Raw genomic sequence first — 17,846 nt, 5'->3', positions numbered from 1 at the left:
GAAATATGATCTTGGATACTGTGTTCCATCTAACCTCTATCCACCCTAAAGAGACTATCAACCGAGCAGACAAACACAGCACAAAACTCAACCCTTACTGTCATAAGGGATACAATGTTAGATCAAAATAGATCCCCCATAATAGCAAAGTGAAGAGCAGATAATCTTTTCTCATGAGCAATGGCTGTTCTATGCACCTCAACACAGGTGTAGCACCTCCATTTACCTGTGAAGTGCAGTGCTTGGTCTGCCAAGTGGCTCCATATATTATGTATGCTGTGTCTTTCAGCTTTTTCTCCACCTTTGTTAGTCCCCCAAATATATGTATGAGTCAAACACAAGTTCAGAATTAGGCCACAGCGACTAGTAAGATGCTCTTCAGTAAACACTACTTGTTTAGAACACTCACTGTGGTGTGTGAACTTTAGCAAATACTGGCCAAATATATACTAGCCTTCATATATCATGTGCTGTAAGTAAGAAAGTCACTGTGACCCCAAAACAAGTATCAAACAGAACCAATTCTAAATATATATATATATATATCTAGAAGATGAATACAAATACCTTATGCGTCTGATATACAATGATTGCATTTGTTGATAGCTTTTCCACAACATGAAAACTTTCAATAGTAGCTGTATAAATAAAACAGAAAGAAGTTAAATTACAGAAAAACCCCATCTATGAAATTTATTTTAGTGACAAACATAATCATACAATAATGTAATATAAAACACATACTCTCCCAGTCATTACGGACATCGACATTCCAGAAGTGCTGGCAAACCTCATGACCGGTCACCCCCTTCACAGAGTGTGTAGCCTTGAGAGGATCCAAAACTATACCATTTTCTTCAACTTCTCTTCTATAAACCTACATAAAGATATACATGAATACAGACTGTGCTTGGTGTGCATGTGGAGGGATATATGTGTATTAGATGAGTGACTGGAATTTGGTAAAGTCACAAAAACGTTCAAGGCTTGTATGTACTAACAACTCTTCCAGAGATGCTCACTTTTTTCATGTATAATGTAACCTTTGTATGCGGACAAGTTCATCTTGATGGTAAGGGCCCCATCTAGCAAAATTTATACTAAACAACAAAATTAATTCTTACCTGATAAATTAATTCCGAGATGGTGAGTCCATGAGTTCATTACTTCTGGCCTCTAGGAGGAGGTAAAGATTCCCAAAAATTTCAAAAGTTTTCTATTGCTCCCAACCTCACTGATTAGCCAGACTTACATTTATCCAAGTAAGGAGGAGTAGAAAAGTACACAACATGAGGGACTTGAGGTGCAAAACAAGAATTGGTACCAGAAAAATTAATAATTAAAATAAATAAGGCCTCTTGGACTCTCACCTCCTTGAAAGAATTTATTAGGTAAGCAAATATTTTGTTTTCTTTCAAAAGGTGTTTAAGTCCATGATTTAATTACTTCTTGGAACTAATACCCAAGCTGTGGAATCCATGAGTAATGAGGGCAGGATAAAAAATTTTGAAAAGGCAGAAGAATTGAAGAACTTTCCTACTAAAATCTGCATCCAAAGAAGCAAAAAAAAAATCAAAGTGGAAGAATTTAGTAAAGGTATGTAGGAATGCCTATGTTGCTGCCTTGTAAATTTGTTCAACAGAAGCTTCATTTTTAAATGCACATAAAGTAGAAACTATTCTGGTAGGAGTGAGCAGTAATAAGCTTCAGAGGAGACTTTCCCTCCTCCAATTAAGCTTTAACCATGAAGCCAAAGTAACGGCCATGGCCTTTTGTCCCTTGCGTGGACCTGAAAAATTAATAAGCAGACTATAGCCTAAAATCAAGTGTAGCTTGAACAAAAATCTTTAAAGCTCTAACTACATCCACATTATGTAACATTTGTCTAGAATTCTTAGGATTAGGACAAAGAGAAGTGTCACGAATATCTCAGGATTCAGCTGCTAAGGAGTTAACTTTGTGTAGCTTGAACTCCAAAACAGTTATTTGTTGTCAAGAAGAATTGTGTTTGTATTTTCTTTGAAGTGCCAGAAGCCCCATAAATAGCCCACCAAATGTTAGTGTGTATGCATTGAGTCAAAGTCACTGAAGCTCTTAGTCACAGAGATACACAGGACAAAGTTTATGGCTTAAGCTGTCAATAGAATGCCTGATGCAAAACATGCCCTTCATTGCAAAAACTGACCAGGTCACTGACAGGACATTGGTATATTATGTACATATGTGGGTTAAAACTGTTATAACCTTCAAGGAAGGTAAATATGACAACCTATGGCATATTTGATATCAAACTGATTCTCCCAATAAAACTAAAAGGTTCTAGATATGTAAATATAGAAATTTCTTACCTAGCAGAAATGATACTGGATTGTATAATTTCAGGCAAAAAAATTAGTCTATTGAAGGTCATAAAGACAGGGGGGTTTCTTAGCCCGCCCAGGAGGGTGTGGTTAAGCAACCTGATCTCTGAAAAATAGGTTTAAGAATCTTATTTCTTAACAATAAGATTGTCATTCTTACAAGGGGAGCTGCTGTACAGAAGTAAGGAGCCATCTTTTTCCTGCCATCCCCGGGCACAGAGCTTGAAGCTAGGAAAGTATTCAATTCTGTTTTTCTCCTTTTTATTTTAAAACACTGTTTGCGTGTGTAATTTTATTTGTAACAACTTTTTATTAATAATGCATTGTGCATAATATTTTTGGCATAATAAATAATTCCTTTATTAAGTTTGGCCTTTGTCTAATAATTGAACCACGTTACTGAAAGAGACTGGAATATTAGAACTGTATAATTTAGGTTATTTTCTGCTAAATTGTATTTCTAGAGTTAATGCGTAAAGTCTGGGTTTTTCCTTAGGATTTTCCCTTTAATAAATTTTAAGTTGTGGCAGTATTAGAGCTATAGGATTGATAGTTTATTGTGGGTGGCATTAAAAGGGAGTGTTGGGCAATTCTCTTACGTCTAGTACAGATTAAGGGAGTGTGGTTAACTCTTGCACCCACTAAACTGAATCACAAGCTTGCCAAGTGTGGCTAGATTGTGACCTATTGGTGGCCGAGAGGGGGGCTGATAACCCTTTCTGTGCCAAATAAGTGACTGGCGCAGGGTTGGATAACCTTGGTTCGTCACAAGAAGGAACTACAATTTCTGTATTGGAGTTGTCCGAAGAAACTACCTTTGGCAAGAAAACAAATTTGCTTCTTAAAACAACCTTATCCTGATGAAAAAATAGACAAGAAAGAACAGACAATTCTGGGACTCGTCAAGGAAAATAAATTGCCAATAGAAACAATACCTTCCAAAATAGAAGTTGAAAGTCTATAGAATAGGTTCAAATAGTGACAATTGAAAAACTCTTAAACCCAAATTAAGGTGCTTCACCAGAACATCAGGAAGCTCAGCGATTTTCTTGTGGAATAGTGCTGAAATTTGACCCTTCAAAGAGCTAGCAGATAAGATGCAAACTGACTTGCAAAAATTGGAGAAATCTGAGAATTTTGAAAGAATGCAAATTAAAAATGCTGCTTTTCACACCAAAGAATAACCTTTTTGTCCCACACTTTGATAGATTTTCATTGTGACAGGTTTAGGATTTACATAGTATCAGAGAAACGTATCCGTTTCAAAATTAAACATAAAATCTCCAATCCATCAAGATGAAAGCTAAGATGATAAAATGGACCTTGAGACAGCAGGTCATGACGCAGAGGAAGAGACCATGGAGGAAACAGACATTTGGACTAAGTCTGCGAACCAAGTTCCGCGGTGCCAAGCTGTAGCTAACAGAATTACAGATGATATTTCCTTGATTTGAAATATCAGCCTGGGATGCAAAACAGTTGGGGGGGGGGGGGGGTGAAGAATGCCAATTGAAAAGACCAAGGGGCTGCAGGAACATCTACAAACTCTGTCTGAGGATCCCTGGACAAAATATCTGGGAAGCTTGTTTTTTAAATGAGAAGTTATCAGGTCTATCTCCAGCAAATCCCACTCCTTGACTATCTGATTATAGTCATCCAAATGAAGCAACCATTCTCCTGGATGAAGGGATTGGTGACAGAGATAATCAGCTTCCCAGTTTTTCACTCCTGGAATATGAAATTGTAGAAATAATGCATAAATAATCTTCTACCTATTGAAGACTACATCTCCATTGCTATAGAACTGCGAGTTCCCCCTTGATCAACTGGAATATGCCCCAGTTGTGACATTGTCAGAAAGAAAAGGCAGCTTAGTCTCCTTTTTCAGAAGAGGCCAGCCCTGCAGAGCCCTGAAGATCAAATACATTGATTGGTACCCTTTCCTCCAGAGGAGAACAAACTCCCTGCAGTCTCCTGCAGCCCCAACCTGAGAGACTTACGTCTGTTGTGATAATTGTTCAAGTTGGGCGAAGAAAAGAAAACCCAGAAAGATGGACTGGTGATTTATCCACTAAGATAGAGATCTCCTTGTTAAAGGAACTAATACAATCCTTTGTGAAAAAAGATTGTAATCCTTCTACCATTGACTCAACATGCAAAGTTGAAGAGGTCTCATATGAAACTAAACAAATGGAATGGCATCTGATGCCACAATCATCAGACCTAGCATTTCACTTCAGATTTCTACCGTAGGAGAGGGAATTGACTCTAACTTTAGCTTCCTATAATCTGTTAATGAATGTCTCATTGAAATTAAGTCTATCACTACTCCTAAAAAGGACACCCTGGTCTGAGGAGAGAGAGAGCGCTCTTTCGAACATTGATTCTCCAGCCATGTTGTCGAAGAAACAACAAAAGATTGTTGATATGAGAAACTGCTTTGATCTGAAATCCAGAAGGATTTTCTGAGTAATCCGAGTCCCTAATCCCTGCACCACTGACAAAACATACAAAGCCGGATAGGTCTCATTTGAAGCAAAACAAAAGGAATAACATTTGACGCTGCTATCATCAGACCTAAAACTTCCATGCAAAAATCTAGAGGGAAAAAGAACTGAATGAAGATTTGAAACTTCAAGCTCCTTTCATCTGTCAAAGAAAGTCTCATGGAAACAATCTATAATGACAACTAGGAAAGTTACCGTAAAGTAAGGAGAAAGCAAAAATCCTCCAGCGACTATTGAAAAAAATGACAAATGTAAAGATGGAGCCTGGAACAAGATACTGTCCATGTATACTCTTTGCTCTGATTCCAGATAATAGGGTTCCTAGAACCCTTATGCAATTTCTGGGATCAAAAGCCAGACCTAACAGTAGAGCCACAAACTAAAATAAAATAGTTAAAAAAGGCAAAACTGAGAAAATTAAAATGCTCTTTGTAAATTGGGATATGAAGGTAGGCATCCTTCAAATCTATTGTAGACAAACAATGACCTTGTTGAATAAGAGGGAAAATAGTTTTGATTGTTTCCATTTTGAAGGTCAGAAATCTGAGAAACTTGTTCAAGAATTTTAAATCCAAAATAGGCCAAAAAGATACCTTATCTTCTTACGTTTGGGAACTACAAAAAGGTTGGAATAAAAACCCAGAACTTGTTCCACCAAAGGAACTGTCAGAATCACTTATGAGTTTTAGATCCTAAACACATTGAAAAAAGCCTGAGCTTTTACATTATTCTTTGATGAAGTTCCAGATTGAGGGCCGTTCCTTATCTTCATGCTGACTTGGTAGCAGTGGAAGGCTCTTTTGACTCTCTTTTGTTTAGACTTGTTCCATCTGGAAGATGACTTTCAGGGAGTTCTGGAAGAGTCATTCTTTTGAGAAAAGGAGGAAGAATTTTGGTTCCTAGACTGACGAAAAGAATGAAAATGAGGAGCCATACCCTTTCCCTTTGGATTTCTTATCCTGAGGGAGAAATGCTCCTTTACCTCTAGTCATGCTAGAAATAAGAGCATCTAGACCAGGGCAAAATAAAATCTTTCCCAGTAAGGGAAGAGTTAAAAGTTTGTTCTTAGAAACCATGACAGCTGACCAAGAGTTCAGCCATAAGGCCCTTCTAGTCAAAACTGCTAGAGCCATTAATCCTGGCGTCAACAATTGCATTGCAGATGAATTAGCCAACCTAATCAGATCTAGGTAATGCTGAAAAACCTCATCCTTGGGGGCCGATTTATTAAAGTGATAGCATATCATGTTTGCCGCACATCGATAAATTATCATTGCACAAGCAGTTCTTGTGAACTGCTTGTGCAATGCCACCCCTGTATATTCACGGCCAGTCGGCTGCTAGCAGGGGTTGACAATCAGCCCGATCGTATAGGATCGGGTGGATTGATGTCCGCAGCCTCAGAGCAGGCGGACAAGTTATGGAGCAGTGGTCTTTAGACCGCTGCTTCATAACTGCTGTTTCCGGCGAGCCTCAAGGCTCACGCGGAAACAGAGGTATCCATTCAGAACTTGATCATTCGGCCCCATAGTCATCTGAAACCTGATCTGACAAACTGCCACACCATAGAGTAGAGGTTGCTCCGTCACAGGCTATTACTAGCAAAATGGAATGAATAAAAAAATGGATTGCTGAAAAGCCCTTCTTATCGTAGTACTCTAATTTCCTATCAATATTCTCTTGAAAAAAAGAACTATCCTCCAAAGGAATAGTAGTACACTTTCCGTAGGTAGAAATGGCTCTGTCTACTTTAGGAATGCTCTTCCAAAGTTCCAAATTAGAGGATGGAAAGGGAAACACAATTTTAAACTAAATTATAAGAGATACCAGGCCTAGCCCATACCTTGGTAATTATTTCAAGTAATTGCATTAGGTAGAAGAAAAATGTCAGCTGCCTTAATAGCAGGCTTGAAAATTAGATCCAATTGTATAACTGACTTTTCCTCTGGATTAGGATCTTCTACTCCTAATGTACATAAAATGTACTGTACCAATTTAAACATAAAAGAAGATGAATCTGAGTCCTGTGCAGTGACAAACTCTTGCTCATCAGCAATATTGTCATCCTCATAAGGCAAATCTGAGGTGTCGGAGTCCGTTTTGGAATGGAAAGATGAATCTTCAGTAGGTTGTTTATCAGACTTAGACCTTTTGCCCTTACTTGGAGAAGGCATAGCCACCAATATTTCAGAAACAGAAGAGCGCACAAAATCTTTAAAACCTGGAGCAAAGTCTGATGAACTCTGAGTCCCTTGTAAAGAGCAAAAAGAGGGAGGACAGACAACTTGAGAGGCAAGAGCAGCATTAGAATGATTGGCATGCAACAGGTGATCCATACAAATATTACAAAAGTTGTGCAGGAGGCACAATAGTACCCCTATTTACACATTTAGACTAAACTGCAAAATCAGGATCTACCCTCTAAAGGATATATGTACGCAGAAGTGGGGACACCGTTCCAGTGCGCTCCATAGTATAATGCAAAAAGAAAAATGTATTTTAAATAAACAGTTAGTAAACAGTTAATACACCACAAAATGTAATCTGATAATTATGCAGAAATATAAAACATTTTGGGATCTGTATATAACAATCGAATAATAAAAATGGAACAAATAACAGACAGGATAAACAATAGTAGAACCTTACTGAGCAACGACAGACAAAGGACATAACTCTTATCGGCAAAGGAGTTAACAAAATGCCACTCTTGGAATATGTTAGAAATCTTACCTCTAAACTCTCAAATGATTCCAGCCGAATAATGTGGCAACCTGAAGCGCACTAATTGTAGTTGGCAAATAGACTCGGTAATGCGCATGAGAAAAGAAACTGCGTAATGAGGCCAGCATGAGATATATCTAAGTATATAAAGAATTGGGAACGTTCTGAAACAAAAATGACAGAGAAGCCAGCACACGCTATGTAAAATACTATAAACACCTGTCTAGTACTCAATAAGTCTCCACAGAACAAACTGTCATGTTCTAAGAAAGATTACACTGAAGCCATGATAGACTAGTAATATGAAGTGGTGTAAACTATTTAATAAAGTAGTCCGCAAGCTATGACGTACTGTGGCCCCACTGTACATAATAACCCTGTGGGCTATGTGAGGGCAAATGTACTCATCTGAACTGCACCCATTCTAAATGCAGAAATTAGTGCTTCCAGTATATAGCCCAACCAGTGTTGTGTATGTCACCGCAGAGGATCACTATAAGGACTATATAGATGACGCAACAGGAGGAGATTAAGGGACCACTCCCTGTGACACCTGTGGCAGGCTAACTCCTTCAAGAGAGTAATTGTGTCACTACCCCATACTCCAATGTCCCCTCTGTCTTTCAGCAGCAGCTCTCTGAGGGGATCATGGGACTCAAATCAGTCTGAGGACCATACGAAGAATCTGGAGCACCTGAATTGTTCACCTTCCTCCTGGAAGGCAAAGATTAGACTGGCTAAATCAGTAAGGTGGGACAGAATGTCCTTGGGAGTTATTGGGAATCTTTGCCTCCTCCAAGTGGCCAGGAGTTAAATCTCAGAAGTATTGAACTTGTGTACTCTCACCACCTTACGGAAGAAAAGGCTGGCTCGAATCATGCCTTACTGTTTAGCAAGTTGTTAAAACATATAACCCTAATGATTACGTTCATTGGTTTAAATTATTTAATGGGCAATATATTTTACACACATGAAAATTACATTTATGAATACCCAGCAAACCAACGAAATAACCTATGGTTTTGACAATTTTTTCTGCAATGATACAATAATGCAGGACATCAAACAAAGGGCAAATACTTTTTCACAAAAAAAAAAAAGTGATTAAAAAAATTCTACATCTATCTTAAGTACATAACCAGTGTCCTATGTGCCTACCTCCCATCAGCTACCACCAGCTTGATGTGATCTTCACTACATACTTTTTTTAAGTTTGATACTCTCATGTGTTATGCACGTAATGTTTCTTCTCTGTATGGTAACAAGCTCATCAGAGATCCCATTTTGAATACTACCCTCCTACAAACTTTGTCATTACTCACCTATTGGTCAAAAACTGCAATTTTAATAAATTATTACTGTAGTTGATAAATGTTATAATAGGAAATACAGGTCTAGAGATTACCTTCATTTCTCCTTCTTCTACTACTAGTTGCCAGTTGGCATCACCTCCAACATCCTGAAGTGAGTACGTCATGTGGTTTTGTACCATTTCTTCCACCTTGAAGTAAAATATTTAAAATTATGTGTACATAAACTGAAACATGCATCGGCACTGACAAAGCAGTTTACATTGGTTATTGGATTAGAGGTATTAAGTAGCTACAATCGGGCTTAAGCGACCAATAAATACAGTAGAATAACACAAGACGACAATGCAATAGCTCTAACTAAATTTCAAATGAGTAGTTTTTTTCTGACAAATTTTACATTTCCCCTTCATTTCTGTCCCATATACCACGTGACAGCCATCGGATAATTATAGACTCATATACGTATGCACTATGAACTCTTGCACAGGCTCAGTAGGAATTAGTTCCCCTGGAAAGTGTGTATATATGACAAAAAGACTGTGTAAAAATAGATAATGGAAGTAAATTGGAAAGTTTCATTTTTTTAAATTGTATGCTCTTTCTGAATAATGAAAGTTAAGTTTTGGCTTCTGTGTCCCTTTAAAGGGACTGCCAAGTCAAAATTAAACTTTCATGGTTTAGATAGAACACACAATTTTTAAAAAACTTTCCATTTCACTCACATTATCTAAATGAACACAATATTTTTATATGCTAACATTTTTGAGTCACCAACTCCTACTGAGCATGTGTAAAATTCAAAGCATATATACGTATATGCATTTTGTGACACACACACATTTATTTTTTAAAGCAGAAAAAATGTTTGTCTCTTTATAGCAGAGATCAAAGTGTAAATGAACACTAAATATAAAAACGTAAAGGGACAGTCAACTCAAAATGTTTATTGATTAAAAAGATAGATAATCCCTTTAATACCCATTCCCTAGTTTTGCATAACCAACACGGTTATATTAAAAGGGACACTGAACCCTATTTTTTTATTTCATGATTCAGATAGAGGATGACATTTTAAGCAACTTTCTAATTTACTCCTATTATCAATTTTTCTTCGTTCTCTTGCTACCTTTATTTTAAAAGCAGGAATGTAAATCTTAGCAGCCAGCCACTTTTAGGTTCAGCACCATGGATAGTGCTTGCTTATTGGAGGCTTACATTTACCCACCAATAAGCAAGCATAACTCAGTTCTCAACCAAAAATGGCCCGGCTCCTATGCATCACATTCCTGCTTTGTAAATAAAGACAGCAAGAGAACGAAGAAAAATTGTTAATTGGAGTAAATTAGAAAGTTGCTTAAAATTGCATGCTCTATCTGAATCATGAAAGAAAAATTGGGGTTTAGTGTCCCTTTAATGTACTTTTTACCTCTGTGATTACCTTATACCGAAGCCTTTTCTGACAGCCCCCTGATCACATGACTTTTTATTTATTATCTATCGACTTGCATTTTATACAATTAGTGGAGTGTCTGCTACAACCCATGGGCGTGAGTACAATGTTATCTATATGGCTCACATGAAGTAGTGTGCCGCTGTTGTGAAAAGCTAATAAAAAAGCATGTGATAAGAAGCTGTCTTTAGTGGTTTAGAAACAGGCAGACATTTAGAGGTTTAAATGTTATTAAGCATATTAATATAACAATGTTGGTTGTGCAAAGCTGGGGAATGGGTAGTAAAGGTTTTATCTATCTTTTTAAACAACAATTTTAGTGTTGACTGTCCCTTTAATAGAGGTGTAATGTCTATCTAAGAATCCATGGAAATCATACTTCGTTTGTAGCACAAATTATCCTTACATCAGTTTATATTAAATTGTGCAATTAATTTGTGTTTTAAATAGTTTAAAAAAACATTAAAAAGGGACAATCTAGTCAAAATTAAACTTTCCAATTTGCTCTTATTCATATTCTAATTGCTAAGCCCTTGAAGGCTGCTTTTATCACAGGGTATTCACAGCTAGAAAGTTCTAATTAATGTATGCCATATAGATAATATTGTGCTCACTCCTGTGGAGTTATTTATGAGTAAGCACTGATTGGTTAAAATGCAAGTTTGACAAAAGAATGGAAAGAAGAAGGCAGCCTGCAGGGGCTTAGATACAAGGTAATCAAAGAGATAAAAAGTATATTAATATAACTGTGTTGGTTATGCAAAACTGGGGAATGGGTAATAAACGGATTAGCTATCTTTTTAAACAATAACAATTCTGGATAGACTGTCCCTTTAATAAATAGCAGAATTAGTCTACGTTTGTTTTTTTCAATAAATAGACATGGCCAAAAAAAATTATATTTATCTGTGAGACACTGTCATTTTCAGTTAAACATTCACTTAAAGGGACACTGTACCCAAAAATTTTCTTTCGTGATTCAGATTGAGCATGAAATTTTAAGCAACTTTATAATTTAATCCTATTATCAAATTTTCTTCGTTCTCTTGCTATCATTATTTGAAAAAGAAAGCATCTAAGCTTTTTTTGGTTTCAGTACTCTGGACAGCACTTTTTTTATTGGTGGATGAATTTATCCACCAATCAGCAAGGACAACCCAGGTTGTTCACCAAAAATGGGTCGGCATCTAAACTTACATTCTTGCATTTCAAATAAAGATACCAAGAGAATGAAGAAAATGTGATATTAGGAGTAAATTAGAAAGTTGCTTAAAATGTCATGCTCAATCAGGAAATAATTTTTTTGGGTACAGTGTCCCTTTAAGGGGACAAGAGAGTCAAAATTAAACTATAATAATTTAGATACAGAAAAAAAAACATCCCAATTAACTTTGTTCTATTGGTTTCCCATGGTAAAACAGTTATTTTACCTGCTCTCATCCAAGATAATCTTGAAAACCTGGCCTGTTGGGTAGGCCTGAGGACTGGTTTGAAAACCAGTGCCCTAGATCAGCCAAAAAACAAAGCCTCTAACCTAGGTTTTTAAAATGCTGCAGATTGCCTCTACCAGCGATTTCATTTGCAGCATTCACAAGTTCCAAAATGTGCTTTTTGTCCTCCTAGGGTATACAGACCAAGTACAATTTATACAAAAAAGCTAGAATTGTTTAAAAGGACAGTATACAGTACTATAAAATAGTTTTTTTCCCTTAATGTGTTTCCAATTATTTGTTTTACCAGTTGCAGAGTATAAAAATGTATGATATTTGCTTTTTTTAATGCTTATTGTGTATATGAATTAGCTGATTTTGTGTTTTGAAGCCACAACCTAATAAAATGGGCTGAGCTTGTAGGTATAATCAGATAGTATTACTTTATCATATTGTGTACATATACCTGCTTCTTTATCTTATATCTGTCCATAAACCAATCACCAATACTTGGAGATAACAATGGGAAATTAACATTTTATTACCTTATCTCTTTTTTAACCCATTGGGAGTGTAATTTATTCTACTGGCTGTGTTAACACAGCTTGGCCTTGAGGCCAAAAACTTTCAGGATGGGTGGGGATACCACAGGCTAAATAAACTATTTTAAATGCTAATATAAGGCCAATGGAGATACTTGTAAACAATTTAATACACTCCAGCAGGTAAAGTGGATCATTGGAAACAAATTAAAGAGACATTTTTGGAGTAAACTGTCCCTTTAACGTCACTTTAAGTCATGTACACACACCAAAGCCTACATCAGTAGGCACTCATGTATTAAATTACATTTTGTTGTGAGGAGAAGTGAAAGCATCAGGCTGCAAAGCCAAAATCAAAACTACAAAAACATCCATGTCATGACAACTACAAAACAAAGGAACACTTTGGTGTCTCGTTAAAAACTTGATATCTTACCAGTAATTCATAAAAATATTACCTGCAAAAAAGGGCAATTCAGAAACCATTCCATTACTCTTTTTTGTCAACTAAGTTTAAATTCATTGTTCACAACATTGTGTAAATAAAATAATTTAGTCAAATGGAGAAAAACAAAATTTATGCTTACCTGATAAATTTCTTTCTTTCCGGGCGTGGAGAGTCCACAACGTCATTTCAATTACTAATGGGATATTCAACTCCTGGCCAGCAGGAGGAGGCAAAGAGCACCTCAGCAAAGCTGTTAAGTGTGACTTACCTTACCCATAATCCCCATTCATTCAGCCGATGGAAAATGGAAAAAGAATTAACAGGGTGAAAAGGTTCCTGAGGTTTACTTAAAAAAAATGCCAAATTATAGTGAAAAAGAGGGCGGGGTTGTGGACTCTCCATGCCCGGAAAAAAAGGAATTTATCAGGTAAGCATACATTTTGTTTTCTTTCCTATGGCATGGAAAGTCCACAACGTCATATTACTAGTGGGAACCAATACCCAAGCTAGAAGACACAAAATGAACAGGGAGGGAGAACAAGGCAGGAGGACCTAAACAGAAGGCACCACCGCTTGAAGAACCTTTCTCCCAAAAAAGAGCCAAGGCAAAAGTATCAAATTTGAAGAATTTAGAAAAATTATGCAAAGAGGACCAAGTTGCTACCTTGCAAATGTATTCCACAGAAGCTTTATTTTTTGAAAGCCCAAGATGAGGAGACAGCCCTAGTGGAATAAGCCTTAATTCTCTCAGGAGGCTGCTGTCCAGCAGTCTCATAAGCAAAACGAATCATACTTCTTAACTAGAGGGAAAGAGATGTAGAAGTGACCTTCTGACCCTTACGCTTTCCAGAGAAAACAACAAACAGGGCAGAGGATTGCCGAAAATCTTTAGTAGCTTGTAAGTTATGCAAAAGACGTTCCTTATGAGAAGAAGGAATAGGACAAAAAGAAGGAACAACAATTTCCTGATTAATGTTTCGATCTGACACTGAAATTGGAAAAGATCCCAATTAAAGTTGGAAGAAAAACCAAATCTAAGGTGCTTTAAAGTACTTAAACTGGGAGGATTTGGCTTAGGTTCACGACGAGTAGTCCTTTAGATCAACCGGCAAAGGATCCAAAAGCGTCTGTTATGCCATTTCATATAGTGTGCAGAAGGTGGTCTTGTACAAAGTATCCGCTATGTTGGGGTTTGAAAATGAACACTTGGTGACAGGACTACTGATGCCGGTCAGGAACAAAAAACATAGGAATAAAGAGCAACGCGTTTCAGCCGTTCATGGCCTTTTTCAAGGTCTAAAGTACTACTCGTTGTGAACCCGAAGCCAAATCGCCCAGGTGTAAGTACTTTAAAGCACCTTAGAGATTTAGTTTTTCTTCCAATTTTGATTGGGATCTTTTCCATTTTCAGCGTCTTCCTATCATTTGGAGTCCGCACACAAGCCTCCTTTTGTGGGATTTGTCCTTTTCATAAATATGAACTCCATTTGCTCTATTGTGTTATTTTAAACCATTGTGCATTCTGGAGTGTATGTGATTCTCATTGTTTTTTATTGTATACACTTTATTTTTGTTTTATTTAATTTTATTTTTCTGCATTTTTATTTTTTTCCGCCCGGGAGATTTTTTAGTTTCCTGTTTTTATCAATTATTTCTCTGATTAAATGAAATTTAACTATATACTTTTTCTATCATGCATTGCTAATTAAGCTTCCACGTACAGCGCTACAGTTTTTTTTTCCTTTTAGGATTCACCTTTTAGGATTTCCCATTGTCTAATATTGTCTTATGAGGTTGAGGGATCCTCTGTTCACACCGTCTTGCCTTTAGCATTTCTTTCTGCGCAGATTTTAAGCACTTTTTTACTCTTCGATCTGACACCACCTTAGGGAGAAACCTCAATTTAGTACGAAGGACCGCCTTATCTGCATGAAAAATAAGGTACGGGGAATCGCACTACATAGCTGAAAGTTTAGAAGAGCAGAAGAAAAAGCAAAGAGAAACAAAACCTTCCAAGATAGCAATTTTATATCAACAACATGCATCGGCTCAAACGGAGCCTGCTGCAAAACTTTAAAATACAAGGTTAAGGCTCCATGGAGGAGCAACAGGTTTAAACACAGGCCTGATTCTGACCAGGGCCTGAACAAAAGCTTGAACATCTGGTAATTCTGCCAGACGTTTGTGCAAAAGGCTAGACCAAGCAGAAATCTGACCTTTCAGAGTACTGACTGACGAACCTTTCTCCAGGCCATCCTGAAGAAAAGATAAAATTTGGGGAAACCTCACCAGACTCCAAGAAAAACCCTTTAGCTTCACACCAAAAATGGTAATTACATCATATCTTATGGTAAATCCTACGAGTAACAGGTTTACGAGCCTGAAGCATGGAATCAATGACTGCCTCCGAAAAACCAAGTCTAGACAGGACTAGGCATTTAATCTCCAAGCAGTAAGCTTCAGAAAATCTAGATTTGGATAGATGAATGGACCCTGAATTAGAAGGTCCTTCCTCAGAGGTAACCTCCAAGGTGGAAGAGATGACATCTTCACCAGATCCGCAAACCAGATCCTGCGAGGCCAGGCAGGAGCTATGAGAATCACAGACGCTCTCTCTTGCTTGATACGAGCAATGATTCGTGGAAGGAGAGCAATAAGTAGGTAACAGGAAAGATAGCCGAAATCCCAAGGGACCGCCAGAGCATGTACCAGGGCGGCCTGAGGACCTCTTGACCTTGAACCATACTTTGGAAGCTTGACGTTTTGACGAGACGCCATCAGATCCAACTCCGGAACCCCCCCCCCCATCTGAGGGTTATCCTAGAGAACACTTCCAGATGGAGAGTCCACTCTCCGAGATGAAAAGTCTGTCTGCTCAGAAAAACCGCTACCCAGTTGTCCACTACTGTAATGTGGATGGCAGATAGAAGACAATCGTGAGCTTCCGCCCACTGCAGAATGTGAGTCACCTTCTTCATGGCCAAGGAACGCCGCATTCCTCCCTGATGGTTGATGTAAGCCACTGAGGTTATGTTGTCCAACTGGAATCTGATAAACAGGACTAAAGATAAGTAAGGCATTGAAGAATTCTCGCAACTCCAAGATGTGTTTTAAAAAAAAAAAAAAAAAAAAAAAAAAACACAATTTGGTAGCCTGCAAATCCCATTTTAGGTGATGATATATGTAACCCATTACAGAAACACATAGCCACAGCTGGATTTTAACTCTCTACCTTCACTTAGAAAACAGCAAAGTTTACCAGTAAGCTATTGTGGGACACCACCAAAAAGGACATGAAGATGGCTACAACTATAAATAGGGAGGGCAGATTCCGACTGAGACCCAGATCCCTGCCCAAACTGCTCCCCAGCCCAGAAAGGCTGGTATCCATAAACCCAATCTCTCTCTCTCAAAAAAAAAAAGAAGAACTCAGGAAACATGAGCCCTGAGACAGATCGTCCTGAGAGAGCCACCAGGGCAGAGGGTCTATCTCAAGGTCAAAAAGACTATCCTCTGATGGATAACAGAAAGATCTCTGCACTATTGTCTGAGCGCACCTAACTGTATATAACTCAGAATCAAGAGGGAAAAGAATAATGTCCATGGAAGTCACCATTAGACCATTATTCCCATATACAAAAGCACAGGACGACGGACAGAAGACTGAGGAGAAGGACAGGCCGCAAGAAGATTAAATCTTTGACCTTCCGTCAAGAAAAACAACATGGAGATCGACTATGATCGAAACCAAGGAACTCTAAATTAGAAATTTACAGAGGCCCTTTGACTCTAAATAAAATTTTCCCCACTAGTCCATGGTTTAAAAAAACAACAAAAAAAACAACAACAACCCATGACTACTTGCAGATAATTCTCTGCAGAGAAACGCAAGATACAGAGTAAAGGAAGGAAAATAGGACAATATGTGACCGTCCTATGCTAAAAAGTTTCTCGTATGAGAAAAATCTAGAAATCCTTATCTAATATAGATCAGAAAAAATGTGAAAATCACATTCATAGCACAATTGGCTGTAGCGGGATTGCTGATAACCACCCAATTGCTAGGTAGCCAATCCAACATCATACTAATACAGTCCAAATAAGGTCCGAAAACATTATTAAAAGGACCATACAAGATGACACTAAAAGAACAAGTGCCTTGAGAGAGGCCTGAACTCACAACCTTTAAATTATGAGACTGACGCGCTACATACTGCGCTAACAAGACCCAGCTTTAGAACGTATACCTTGGGATTGAACCCAGGACTCTGGTTTGTCAAGTTTAGCTACTTAACCATCGTGCTAGAACCAGACAGTCAAATGTCATAAAGGGCCATGAAGGCACAGGCCTGAGCAAATATCACCTCAATAAAAGAGCGATTAAAAAACTGCATTCATATATTTGAAATATAGAAATAAATATATTAGTGCCCACTAAGAAAAGAGTATGATACATGAAAACAATCCATGACCCATATGAAATATCACCCCAATATGAGGGATAATAGAATATGTATTCCTATAAAATTATAGAAATAAAATCCAAATAACACTACAAAATTTGGTATGAGACCTGAAAATAAACTTGTAACAAAAATAAAGCCCCTATACATAAATAGGATAACACATGTCACGGTAGGAAACCTAGAAAAAACATATAATGTATTATATATGTGTTTCCTTTAACAAAGGAGGTCAATAACAATTATGACCTTCCATAGGAGCCCCAATAAAATACTACATACTATAGTAATAGATTTGGTACCATCCAGAAAAAACCTCAAAGAAGGTTTATATGAGTTAAAAATAAATACTCTTGAGGATTTTCAAAAGTAATGATAAATACTATTAATCACCACTAGATGGTAGTAGACAACAGGAATTCCCTGTCAAATTTAAGGCTGTAGATTTTTTTTTTAACCCCTTAATGACCACAGCACTTTTCCATTTTCTGTCCGTTTGGGACCAAGGCTATTTTTACATTTTTGAGGTGTTTGTGTTTAGCTGTAATTTTCCTCTTACTCATTTACTGTACCCACACATATTATATACCGTTTTTCTCGCCATTAAAT

General features: G+C 37.4%; 1 protein-coding gene across 4 annotated transcripts in view; it reads right to left on the bottom strand.

The window, feature by feature from the left end:
* The window catches only part of CERT1 (ceramide transporter 1), a 341,058-nt gene that overhangs the window by 21,398 nt on the left and 301,814 nt on the right, over window positions 1-17,846 (bottom strand). For all 4 annotated transcript variants that reach the window (XM_053701397.1, XM_053701398.1, XM_053701399.1 and 1 more), the window contains 3 exons: window positions 8,997-9,092; window positions 745-877; window positions 568-638 (listed from right to left, as the gene is read on the bottom strand). In XM_053701397.1, coding sequence (XP_053557372.1) covers window positions 568-638; window positions 745-877; window positions 8,997-9,092 — 300 coding nt within the window. The remainder of the gene's footprint in view (window positions 1-567; window positions 639-744; window positions 878-8,996; window positions 9,093-17,846) is intronic.

Source organism: Bombina bombina, chromosome 2 (genome assembly GCF_027579735.1).
Source record: "Bombina bombina isolate aBomBom1 chromosome 2, aBomBom1.pri, whole genome shotgun sequence".
NCBI classification, from domain to species: domain Eukaryota; kingdom Metazoa; phylum Chordata; class Amphibia; order Anura; family Bombinatoridae; genus Bombina; species Bombina bombina.
Note: the sequence above shows the minus strand (reverse complement) of the source record. Positions and strands in the feature narration are given on the sequence as shown.